The following is a 12,326-nucleotide window of genomic DNA, read 5'->3' as shown; positions in this document are numbered from 1 at the left end:
TGTAACATCTCAAAAGAACATTATATAGTGTTTTGCTTATTTAAAAAAACTCTATATACTGATGGAGGACCAAAATTTAGGATCTAAATAAAATTGTTTATGGGGAAGCATTTTACATTCTATTTGCAGTACTTCACATCAACCACTAAATGCTGCAAAACATTTTTAAACCCTTGAATTATTTTTATCGTGTAAGGTTAGTGGTTGCTTCCTTCTATTTTTGAATGCGGGCAGGGTCACAGTTTCATAATAAAGGGTTGGCTATTTGGGTTTGAGAAGAGAATCTTCTTCATTCCAAGGGTTGTGAATCTTTGAATTCTGCCCATAGAAAGCTGTAGATGTTCAGACATTGTGCTTAGACCGAGATCGAATTTAGGAACTTAAATTTAACTGGGACAAGGTAACCATAGTAGTCCAAGCCAAACATAGATACGCATGGAAATTCCTACAGGCATGGTTCTCCACTCGTAATGCAATCAACAAGCATATAGAATTGGACCCCATATACAAACCCATACAGATCAAAACCGGAAATAACACTACTCACTATAACGGACAGGACAGTATACATTCCAAGCAGAGCAAACAACATTGCTTCATCAGCGGCTCCACTGATGATGTCACCAAGCATGATGACAAAACGTCTGTACAAAGACAAGCCAGCTCGGCGAGCAAGTCAACAACCTCACCCACAACCAGAAGTACAGATCTTTGCCAAAACTTTAAATAATATTGTCCTTCCATGAGATAATTTAAAGGATTATTTTGAATACAGCATATGAATGTTTTACTTATATAAGGGATATAGAAAACAACCTGCTTATGGCGAAATACACTGGATTAGATTCATTTTGTTTTTTACTGCTCCTTAAACACAGCAATTTGAAAATATTGATGCCGAATCTCAATCAGGAAGCAAGCTTTTGTGTAGCCTCTTGTTTTGATCATATATTTTTGGTAAAACACCTGTTATGACACCTATTAAAAGACTTAAGAGGAAGTTTCTATTGTTAATATTAAATTTTGTTTATACTGAACATGAACTCCCAAGTCCTACCACTATTGTAAATTTTTTTACATGAAGTTAAATCAGAAATGCTTGAAATAGGCAGACCTGACAGTATTGGACAAGGGAGAAACAGATTTAATCTTGGGAGTATGAGAATTCCTACAAGTGGTCACAGATCTGAAAATTAAATGCTAGGTAGAATTTTTCCAGTACGTAAACAATCTGGCGAGAAAGTTGTGTGGCAAAAGTTAAAAAATGTGGTTCTTAACATCATGAAGAAGAAACTTAGTTTTCTCTTAAGATTCCAATGGCAGGATGAGAATCTCACTATTAAGTTGTGAGTTTGCAATCATTAACATATTATTAGCTAACGTGACATCAACGCGGGTTGCTGGTTTCCCAGGTACCAGTGATAAACTAAACGGCACCAATTTCTGACTTCAAAGTCAGAGCTTTTACCCTGTAGCTGGAGCTTTCTAGGATCTTCTCTGGACCTGCATATTAGCCAGCATTGCCCAACACCCCAAGCCATGCATCATGGGCAGTGACCAGCTGCACCCAAAGTACCAGCCTCACCAGAGCACCTTGGCACATCTTCAATTATAATACAGCTCAGTTCTTTCCTATTGCACTTTGGAGATCGCTAACATCTTACATTGTAATGCTGCTGCTGGGCCACTTAATGCACGAAGATAGACACCCATGTCACACATTGAAACAGTGTGCATCTGAATGTTCATTCACTTTACACTTATTGGACACTCCGCTGTGTTGTCATTTTGCATTTAACACTTCATTCAAAATATGTAAGGTCACAGTTGTTCAGTCTTGTTTTGCTTTGCCTTTTAGTGCAGAAAGAAAGCCATGTTTCTATTACTGAACAATCAAGGTGATAGACAGTTTTGATATGGCTATTAATGTCATAGCTACAGCAAATGACTGCAGCTTACATGACAAACACATTGCAAGTTTGAAATGCTAAGGGAAACAGTCCTTATTCTAGTGAAGGGCAACTGTGGTCTGTCAGGGGTTGTCCATGGTCACTTGGCTGCTTGGTGAAATTAGGGTCCAAGGATGCTTGTGCTTACGGAATGAGGGTTGAGTCCAGCCAATCTGCACAGAAATTAGTAAAGGGTCATCATCATGGTGGAGTATCCTCTCAAGCCAGCTCGTGCGATAGGCTATATAGTCAATCCTGAGTGTTTGTGCACTCAAGGTCAAAAGTGGTTATCGGGAGCAGGGCTGTGTAGGGGAAAGTAGGGACACCAAATGTAGGGATTGGTGTCAGTATGTTGAGAAGCCAATCTAGATACAAGAGTGGGAACAGGTAATAGCACAGGAGGGTACAAAGTACTTCAGAATGGAGTCTTTGGTAGTCACTACAATCCAGTCCTCCTAGGGAGGGGGTTCAATAGATAGCAATGTTGATAATGACTGTGATCAGGCCTCTGGGTAAAGGAAAAATTGGAGATATTAACAGTTAAATAAAAGAGTCGGGTGTGAATATCAGGAGGCTCCATGCTGAGGAGTTAACAGGGACTATGATGCAAAACAAAAGGAGAACGAGGAGGCAAGGGCATCTAGAATCTCAACCTCATGCAAGATCTGGAAAACTTTCATTGTCAACTTCACAACATATAAACGGCTGGCAGCACACCCAGAGGTGGACAGAGTAAGAGTATTCTGTTTTGTCTGTGGGGTATGTTTCATTTTTATAAGCTTATTAACAGTCAACACCAGGGTGTCATTTTCTGCATGAAACTGAGAAGGTTTCTGATTTCCACAGTCCTCTGAGTGCTAATGACCCAGCATACTTTTTCCTTGGCCAACTGCCCAGTCACACTTACCAAAACATGTTTCCAAATCAAATCAAGCTAAAGTAGGCACCATCATACAAGTATATAAGATGATGTGAAGTTGGACAGCAGTGCGTGGTGAGGAGGTGGTTACAGGACAAACCCTTGCTGCTGGACCGCTTGAGGCTTCTATATCTCAAGCGAAGGAGGAATTGTTCTCTTGTGGGCAGAGGGTGTCTGGGTTCTGCTGGTGCCTGCGTAAGAGCATGGAGGGAACAAGTTGTGAGGTAGCAGAGACAGGATGGTGGAATTTACCCTAGCAGAGTGTCAAAGGTCATTAACTGACTGTAACATTGCTGCATCTGTCTCCAAACCAATTGACAAATGGAATTCAATCTGAATAAGTGCATGATGATGCACGTAGGCAGAACATGCAATGCAAGAAAATATACGATGAATGATAGGATCTGGGGAAACACATCAGATAGACCTTCGTGTACATGTCCATCAGTTCATTAATGTAGAAGGTCAGGTAGATAAAACTGTTAAGAAGGTAAATGAGATACTTGTCTTTATTGACTGAGGCAGAGAGTTTAACGGCAAGGTGGAAATGCTGGAAATGTATAAAAAAAGTTAGCTAAGTCACAGCTAGAGTTTTGTGTGCAGTTCTGGAATGCACACAATGAGAGAGGCATGATTTCAATGAAGAAAGTACAGACAACATTTACTGGAATGTTGCCTTGGCTGGAGACATTTTAGTTATGAAGGGAGATTGAATAAACAGGGGCTGTTTTCCTTAGAGCAGAGGACATTGAGGGGGACATGGGAAGAGAATAGGCCATTCAGCCCCTCATGCCTGTTCTGCCATTCAGAGAGATTATGGTTGATCTCTGGCATAATTTCATATCCTTGCCTTTGGCCCATATTCCTCAATACCTTTGCTTAACAAAATATTGTCCATTTCAGATTTAAAATTAATAACTGATCCAGTATCCATTGCCATTTCTAGAAAAGAATTCCAAACATCTACCACCCTCTGTGTATAGAACTGCTTCCTATCATTGCTTCAGAATGGTCTGACCCTAATTCTCAGGTTATGCCTCTTAGAGTCAAAGTCATACAGATATACAGCAGAGACAGACCCTTCAGTTTAAATTGTCCATTTAGACCAGGTATCCTAAATAAATCTAGTCCTTTCTGGCAGCATGTGGCCCATATCTCCCTAAACCCTTCTTATTCATATATCCATTCAGATGCCTTTTCAATGTTGTGATTGTACCAGCCTCCACCACTTCCTTAAGCAGTTCATTCCATACATGCATCAACCTCTGCGTAAAAAACTTGCCCCTTAAGTCCCTTTTAAATCTTCCCCTCTCACCTTAAACCTATTCCCTCTGGTTTTGGACTTCCACCACCCCGGGAAAAGACCTTGTCTATTTACCTATCCATGCGCCTCATGATTTTATAAGCATCTATAAAGGTCACACCTCAACCTCCAACACTCCAGAAGAAATAGCCACAGTCTATTTAGCCTCTCCCCCCACCCCCTGCCCTCCCAGTCCTACTATACTCAACCAGTGGAAATCATTTATCTGCCTTGTTTTTTTCCTGTTAATATCTTGAAGACTTCAATCAGATCACCCCTTAATTTTCTAGATTCCAGAGAAAACAAGACTAATTTGAAATAATCTCTCCTCTTAACTTAAGCACTGAAGTCTAGGTATCATTCTTGTAAATTTCCTTTGTATTCCTTTCCTACGATATGGTGTCTACATCTATGCACTCTAAGTGAGATCCAACCAAGTTTTTGTATAACTGCAACATCCGCATTCTTATATTCTATAGTCTTCAAGATATAAAGACCAGCGTTCATGTTTATGGAATTTTATACACCTGAACTGCAGTTCTCTTTGGGAATACAATGTAGAATGTATCCTGATCCACCCTTTTTCAATCCAAAATAGATAATATCACTCTTACTTACGCTGCACTCCATCTACCACAGTTTTGCTCATTCACCGAGACTCACAAATTCCTTTTAATTTTACACTGTCATCTACTAGACAGGCAGGAAGGAACTTTTCCTCTTGATGGAGGGATCAGTGACCAGAAGGCATAGATTTAAAGGTATAGGAAAGAAAGCTTAGAGGGGAAGTGATGACACTTTTTTCCACTCAGGATGCTGGGAACTCACTGCCTGTAAGGGTGGTAGAGACAAAAACCCTTCTAACATTTAAGTAGTACTTGCAATGCAAAGATATATAAGGCTGTGCACCAAGTGCTAGAAAATGGAATTAGAATAGTTAGGTCATTATTTTTGACCAGTACAGACTTCGTGGGCCAAAAGGCCTTTTTCTGTGCTGTAGATCTCTGACTACAACCGTGGTCAGTGAACTGACATGATAATTGCTTCAGACCAGGGTGACAGCTTCTGATCCTGTGGTCTCCTTTATTTGTGCTGGGGAAACAGCATGGCCCATATCTCCATTATCTGACCATCCGTAACTGTGCTCCTCAACTGTGTCATTTGGAATTGCAGAAAAGACCATTCCTAGTTGGAATGATGTGACCGTTGGGATTTAAGTATGGCCTCTGCTAAGCGTGAAAATTGGAAGACCACAGCAGCAGTGAACACCTCCGCAGTGAGTCACCAAGACTTTTGGAAGATATCCCTCATTGAAACTCATCCAAATATACTACAGTACAATACTGGGAGCTAGGGTGGGGTGGGGGGTGGGTAGGAGGTTAAGCAGGAATTAGCTTTCTGTTTGTCTTTACTCAATTGCTGCTTAATCTAAAGCATCTTTCCAATATTTAACTCACTTAAAAATTTTAAGGATTGCATTATTTTGATTTTTTAAAATTAAATGAAGCATTTTGAGATAGTTCCACCTTGGTACACAGAAAGAATATTAAACGTATGGGCGTTTCCACTGCCATAACAAAATACATTGGCTCATGTTCTACACAGTGTCATTATTTAAATATGCATGATTTAAACCACATCTCCTTCATGATCATAACATCAGCTCCCTAGCCACTAAATTCTGGGAGTTTCCTCCCCAAACCTGTGTCTTTCTAGCTTTTCCTTCTTTTAAGGGAAGTTATCAAACACAGGTTTACCAAAGTTTATCGTCGACTATTCTACTATAGTGGAATTAAAATTTAACTAATTGAAAGTTAAGACTCAGTAAGGATAATCATGAGTGTTATCAACTGTCATAAATACCCATCTGATTCCTTAAGATTCTTAATGGAATAAAATCTATCATCCTTATCAGATCTGCCCTACGTTTCCAAACCACAGCAATGCGCTTAAGTCTTAAATTCCCTCTCGAACATCCTGTAAAGCAACTTGATTCAAGATCAATTTGAGATGGCCAAAAACGGATTGCCCTGTCAATATCTCTCGTGTTACATTTTCTCTTGACACAGGGTTAAATGCAGTTTTAAGACATTCCACTGAAACATTCTGTGTTATCTCACTGTTAATTTTACTGTTTATTAGTAACTAATAAAGGCAAGTTTAGAAAAGCATCCTAGGTACATTTTAAGCTATTCATGGAGCAGCTTAGGATTTGTCCAGTTTTTGAGAACTCAAATTGTATTAATCATAATTGTACGTTTCTTTACCTGTTCTATTTTTGTTAAAGATTGTTCTTATCTACAAGTACGGTATTGTAGTGTCATTATAACAATTTGAGTTTAATGATTAAAAGCAACAAGCAGTATCAATAATATGCAAATGAATGAAGAAATGCTTAGGTTTCATAATGCCTTTATAAACACTTCATCTTGACATAAAATTTATCACTTTACATCTACATTCTCATATCTCAGAGTGAGCAATACTCATCTGCCAGTGAGGGTTCTCATTATTGTAAAGGTTTCTCAATTTTCTTTCCTTTATTTTTTCATGGGATGTAGGTGCCTTTGGCATGGCCAGCAATAATTGCTCCCTCCGCCCAATTGCCCTCAAACTGTCTGGTTTGTAAAGCCATTTGAGAACAACCATGTTACTGTGCACCTGGAGCCACGTGCAGGCCAGACTGAGTAAAAGTGATAGCTTTTCTTCCCTAAAAGGACATTAGTGAACCAGATAATTTCATAATAAAAATATTGTTAAATCAATCATTAAAGTACTGCAGATGCTGAAAATCTGCAAATAGAGAATGCTGGGGAAATTCAACAAGTCTGGCAGCAGAGATAACCTTTTGAGTTCATTATGACTTAAGAATTGAAAAGGAGTTGGAAATTTTATTTTTTAAAGTTAGCTGAAATCCCAGAGGAAACATCACAATTTCTTCAAGGTAAGCATACTTGGAATAGAAGCAGCAGTGAATTGAAAACTGAAAAAGGGGTAAAATACTGTAGATGACGGAATTCTGAAAAAAAAATGCTGGAAAAACTCGGTTCTGGCAGCATCTGCGGAGTGAGATGATAGTTGCATGGTCATCAAAGAGACTAGTTTTACACCACCATAACAAAGTGCAGAGCTGGAGGAACACAGCAGGTTAGGCAGCAGAAGAACAGGAAAGCTGACCTTTTGGGTCAGGACCCTTCTCTTTCTGAAGAAAAATCAGCTTACCTGTTCTTCTGATGCTGTCAGGCCTGCTGTACAGCATCTGCAGTTATTGCTATCCTAGTTTTACGCCAGATTTATTAGTTGAATTTAAATTCCACCAACTGCCATGGTGAGATTTGAACCTATGACACCAGAATATTAACTTGAATCTCTGCATTACTAGTAAAACAGGTATTACCAGTATGCCATTACAGCTCAATTGTGTTTTTCCATGTATGTTAGATCTTGTAAAAAAAAACGTTTCAGTAGCACTGGCTGTGAACATAATGTGAAGAGCTCCGAAGTACTTCTCCGCATGTTTTTTGTCACAGAGATATGGCTTGTGGGACTTTTACCAACTGACAACTGAAAAGGACCAAGTAACTCAGCGTTTCAGAAATATATTTGCACTGTAAAGTTCTCAGTAAAGAGGACAGAAATTAGAATTGTTCACAAGGGATGTATCCTATAACATATCATACCACAAATTTACTACTTTTTCTTTTGCTTAGGATGGCAATGGATACATAGATGAAAATGAATTAGACGCACTACTAAGGGATCTGTGTGAAAAGAACAAAAAGGTAGCAAAATCATACTGCTAAGCTATTAACATTAAATGAAATATAGAAAATGAGGGCATATTTGAAAGGTTCTGCATGGAATTTAACTTTTTTTTTCCCCCAAACTCAGGACCTAGACATTCAAAATCTTACAACATACAAGAAAAGCATCATGGCTTTGTCTGATGGAGGAAAACTGTTTCGGAAAGATTTGGCATTAATCCTGTGTGCTGAAGAATTTTAAATATCTTGCATTCTTGTGTGCTTGTGATATGTGTGATGATAGCTGTGTGCTAAAAGGGTGTAGGATATGCCTGTAAAGTTCACTGACTGCATACAGACTAATCAGCAGAATGTGCAACACATTCTTTCTGATCTGTTGTATCTATACTCTTTGTAATTTACTGTTTTTGTATCTACAAAATTCATACAAATATATACTGAAACTGATAACAGAATATGTGGCATAAACAACTGTCTTTGTCCAGCAGTGAAAGAGAGGTTTATATTAAATGTTCACAAAACTGGTCAAGATTGTTTCATAAATGCATTGCAGGTATAAAGATACATTGTGTAATTTCCATAATTTACAATTAAAGATGTTAAAAATCAATCCCATATAAAAGATTTTCATTTATCATCGTTTCTGCTTCTTTTGTGCAAGGTGTCTGTTTTTTTAAAGAAAAGGTGTAATGCTTTCAATGAAAGGGATAACAAAATGCAAGTTTAGTAAAAACAAACTGAAGCTGGAAATTTCTCGTACTATGCAATTTATCAATGAGTGAGTTAAAACCCATTTAGTTTCTTTCCTCATTTATTTTGCCTGCTTATTTATACTTGAGATTTTTGTTCTCTTCATCCTTTGCATATCTGGGATATACAACAGACATAGAAAACATGATTGATAGACAGAGAATTCAGAGGCTGAGCAAACAGAGAATGAGTAAGGTATAACAGCCAAGAAAGCTGGAACAACATATAACAATACACAAGACATAAAAACATGCATGATAAAATTGTTCTGTATATTTAACAATGATTGCAGACTTAAACTTTTTGCTTACAATGTGGTCACTGGAGCAGTGTGTAGGGCAGTGGCTTTAAACTTACCTTTAATATTATATTTCAAAAGGAAAATAAGTAATTAGAAGTTTTAATTATACTAAACTGATATCAAGATCTTATAATCCTATCATTTAAAAAATTATTTTTCAAGCTAATATCATATGATACATTTCAAAGGACTATTACACTTATGTATCTCTTCCTTTTCAAAAATAATTACAAGTTAATTTACAAGTTCAAGGATTCATCCTCAATTTCTATCCCTGGACCTCACACGAGTGTTTTGTTAGATGTTACCTGGGAAATATTTTCAGAGTAACTCAGTTTAACTCTGCCTTGTGGTTGGACTGACTAGACTAGCAAAACTGCAATATTACAATTGTCAAACTATGATTCTACAAGCGTTGATAATTTTTTTTACTGTTATGAACTTTATCTTGTGCATAAAAATTGTTGCTATAGAAGATGTTTCAATGGTTTAAAAATTAATTTTAAGAAACTGATGAAAATAAATCAAAATAAATCCACTTATTTACTCTAACAAAGTTATCAAGATGCCTGGTGTAATACACCTGACATACATTTGTTGAAACTCTGCTTAGTTGTTCGCAAGATTTATGCCATATTCAGGAACCTTTGGTCTTCCTGATCAGTGACTCTAACAGATCCCATTGTTCACTTGTTACCTAAAATTTAAAAATAAAGTTGTTGTTATTTGGCAAATCAAGATCATGAAAGAATTCAAATAGAACTAAATTATTTCATTTTTCTGATAAAATGTAATCCAAATCTTAACACATCTTATCAGAAAGTAATAGCATGTGTCCCCTCCTTCTTGAGGACCAACATGTAATAAAATTTAATTTTCATGGTAATGCGCTACCATGTTTAGCAAAATGTAGTTTGCTGGAAACCGCATGTTTTGGGTTGATAAAAAGCTGCTGATAGTCCGGATGTCTGTGGATATTTTGCTCTGTCTCCTTTATAGGTTGGATTTCTGAAATTAAGACTAAGGGAAAGGAGTGACTAAAAGAATGGGAAAATAGCTGAAGGTGCCATTACCTTCTGTAGACTGTTAAATTCGCCAGCTATGTAAACATATTCACCACCGTCGAATCTAATGACCTATAAAACAATACAATTACAAGTTTAATATTTAGTTACATTTAACAAAATATACTTTATATTGCATAATATAAACAAAATTCACCAGTTACATTTTAGTGTAGTGTAAGAAGAACACCAGACAGATCAAGTTAATAATGACACTACAGAACATTGATTTTACCCAGAGGCTTCAAGTGTCTGAGTTAGTTTGAATCTTTTTGCCACAGCAATACCTCAGTCTGTCATAAGAGATAACAAAGGGTGGAGCTGGATGAACACAGCAGGCCAAGCAGCATGTTAGGACCACCCCACCAACCTCCGGATCCAACGTATCATCTTCCGACACTTCTGCCATCTGCAATCCAACCCAGCACCACAGACATTTTTCCATCCCCACCCTTGACTGCTTTCCGGAGGGTCCACTCTCTCCGTGACTCCCTTGTCCGCTCCACACTCCCCTCCAACCCCACCACACCCAGCACCTTCCCCTGCAACCGCACAAAGTGCTCTACCTGCCCCCACACCTCCTCCCTCACCCCCATCCCAGGTCCCAAGAAGACTTTTCCACATCAAGCAGAGGCTCACGTGCATTTCTGCATCTGCTGTACCCGTTGTGGCCTCCTCTACATCGGGGAAACCAAGCGGAGGCTTGGGGACCGTTTTGCAGAACACTTACGCTTGATTCGCAATAAACAACTGCACCTCCCAGTTGCGAACCGTTTCAACTCCCCCTCCCATTCCTTAGACGAGGTGTCCATCCGGGGCCTCCTGCAGTGCCACAACAATGCCACCCGAAGGTTGCAGGAACAGCAACTCATATTCCGCTTGGGAACCCTGCAGCCCAATGGTATCAATGTGGATTTCACAAGCTTCAAAATCTCCCCTCCATCTAATGCATCCCAAAACCAGCCCAGCTTGTCCCGCCTCCCTAACCTGTTCTTCCTCTCATCTATCCCCTCCTTCCACCTCAAGCCGCACCCCCCTCTTCTACCTACTAACCTCATCCCACCCTCTTGACCTGTCCGTCCTCCCCAGACTGACCTATCTCCTCCCCACCTACACTCACCTCTATTGGCTCCATCCCCACCTCTTTAACATGTCTGTCTCCTCTCCACCTATCTTCTCCTCTATCCATCTTCTATCCTCCCCCTCTCTCCCTATTTATTTCAGAGCTCTCTCCCCATCCCCCTTTTCTGATGAAGGGTCTAGACCCGAAACGTCAGCTTTTGTGCTCCTAAGACGCTGCTTGGCCTGCTGTGTTCATCCAGCTCCACACTTTGTTACCTCAGTCTGTCAGTCAATTTGTCAACCAATGCATATTATTTTCTCTGATATTATGTTTATAGTATAAATTGTTGCAATCATTTGCAATTTGGCAATCTTGCATTTATCCTGACTTTAAACTTGCTTTTAATTTGATATTTCAAAATGAAAATAAATAATTCTAAGTTTAAATGATAAGAACAAGTTGAAAAAGTTTTGCAACTTATTTCTCTCTTCACAACAGTGCTTTTGTGAAAACCATTTTCCCAGATCACTCAAGAGCCTGGAGCTTTGTGCAGGAAACCAAATTCATGAAAATATAATAATGAACAACAACCAATGAATCAGATCAAGTTCTGCAATACTGTCACAACCAACCATAAGTGGTAGAGAACAATTAAATAATGCATTGGAGGGGGACTTCACAAATTGGACAGGTTAATGTCTGGTCAATGGTAACTGCCAGCAAATTAGTTAATGGGGGAGAATTCATGATGGCAATACCACTGCATATTAATGACGGGGGGAACCCAATGCATCAGTACCAAAGAGAAGACTTACGCATTTACAGAAATCTTTGGCAAAAGTGGCGACTGGATGAACGGTCGGAGTCTGTCAGCTTTTAAGTCCAGCATCACAGGTGCAAGTCTTAAGCTAATGTTACTCAGGATATCTAGAAACAACTGAAAGAACAGTGTCCTGCTTTGGGCCCTGACAGCATTTTGTAATTCTACTGAAAAATTATGCTCCAGAAACATCTGTGTGCCCCTACCCAAGATGTTACAGCACAACCTCAACACAGGCATCATCTTGACAATGTGCAAAATTGCCCAGGTATGCCCTGTACATAAAAAGCACAACAAATTCAACCAAGCTAATCACTGCCTCATCAGTAGATTGATGGAATGGTTATTAACAGTGTTATTACCAACACTGTTATTATTACACCGGTCACTGAT

The 12,326-nt window shown here is 38.8% G+C and overlaps 2 protein-coding genes across 7 annotated transcripts in view; one reads left to right on the top strand and one right to left on the bottom strand.

Annotated features, from left to right (window-relative positions):
* The window catches only part of calb1 (calbindin 1), a 73,256-nt gene extending 64,711 nt beyond the window's left edge, over positions 1-8,545 (top strand). For all 3 annotated transcript variants that reach the window (XM_059646123.1, XM_059646122.1, XM_048529490.2), the window contains 2 exons: positions 7,882-7,953; positions 8,063-8,545. In XM_059646123.1, the coding sequence (XP_059502106.1) occupies positions 7,882-7,953; positions 8,063-8,176 (186 nt within the window). In that variant the 3' untranslated portion in view covers positions 8,177-8,545. The remainder of the gene's footprint in view (positions 1-7,881; positions 7,954-8,062) is intronic.
* A 183-nt stretch (positions 8,546-8,728) lies between these two features.
* Positions 8,729-12,326, bottom strand: part of decr1 (2,4-dienoyl CoA reductase 1, mitochondrial) — a 40,810-nt gene continuing 37,212 nt past the window's right edge. For all 4 annotated transcript variants that reach the window (XM_048529486.2, XM_048529485.2, XM_048529487.2 and 1 more), the window contains exons 9-10: positions 10,060-10,122; positions 8,729-9,683 (exon numbers count right to left, since the gene is read on the bottom strand). In XM_048529486.2, the coding sequence (XP_048385443.1) occupies positions 9,624-9,683; positions 10,060-10,122 (123 nt within the window). In that variant the 3' untranslated portion in view covers positions 8,729-9,623. The remainder of the gene's footprint in view (positions 9,684-10,059; positions 10,123-12,326) is intronic.

The sequence above is a fragment of the Stegostoma tigrinum genome, chromosome 5, assembly GCF_030684315.1.
Source record: "Stegostoma tigrinum isolate sSteTig4 chromosome 5, sSteTig4.hap1, whole genome shotgun sequence".
Classification (NCBI taxonomy): domain Eukaryota; kingdom Metazoa; phylum Chordata; class Chondrichthyes; order Orectolobiformes; family Stegostomatidae; genus Stegostoma; species Stegostoma tigrinum.
This window is presented reverse-complemented; position numbering and strand designations above follow the sequence as displayed.